Source organism: Pteropus vampyrus, unplaced genomic scaffold (assembly GCF_000151845.1).
Source record: "Pteropus vampyrus isolate Shadow unplaced genomic scaffold, Pvam_2.0 Scaffold355, whole genome shotgun sequence".
In the NCBI taxonomy this organism is placed as follows: Eukaryota; Metazoa; Chordata; class Mammalia; order Chiroptera; family Pteropodidae; genus Pteropus; species Pteropus vampyrus.
Window position 1 is genome coordinate 345,420 of NW_011889136.1, and position 310 is coordinate 345,729.

A 310-nucleotide genomic window follows, 5' to 3' on the forward strand; every position below is an offset into this window, starting at 1 on the left:
CGAAGCTCCGGAGGCAGCTGGAGAAGCACATCTCCCTGCAGAAGATCAACACGCGTAAGTCCCGGGGAGGCCAGAGACGCCGGGCCGGGCCGGACCGGACCGGACCGGACCGGACCGGACGCCGGCCCCAAAGCCGGCACCTCCGTCCCGGTTAGGCCCTTAGCCCCCGGCCGAATCGCGCTCGCTGAGCGAGGACGCGATGCTCTGCCCCGGGTCCCCAGGCCCTGCAGACACTGTCCTCGGGCCGTCACCACGTGCCACGTGGTCCAGGGCTTCCCGCTCCTGATCGTTACTGCGGTTATTTCTTACG

The 310-nt window shown here is 69.0% G+C and overlaps 1 protein-coding gene across 1 annotated transcript in view; it reads left to right on the forward strand.

Annotated features, from left to right (window-relative positions):
* Positions 1-310, forward strand: part of LOC105304826 (transient receptor potential cation channel subfamily M member 1-like) — a 56,355-nt gene that overhangs the window by 2,610 nt on the left and 53,435 nt on the right. Inside the window, exon 4 of the mRNA XM_023522694.1 lies at positions 6-54. Coding sequence (XP_023378462.1) covers positions 6-54 — 49 coding nt within the window. The remainder of the gene's footprint in view (positions 1-5; positions 55-310) is intronic.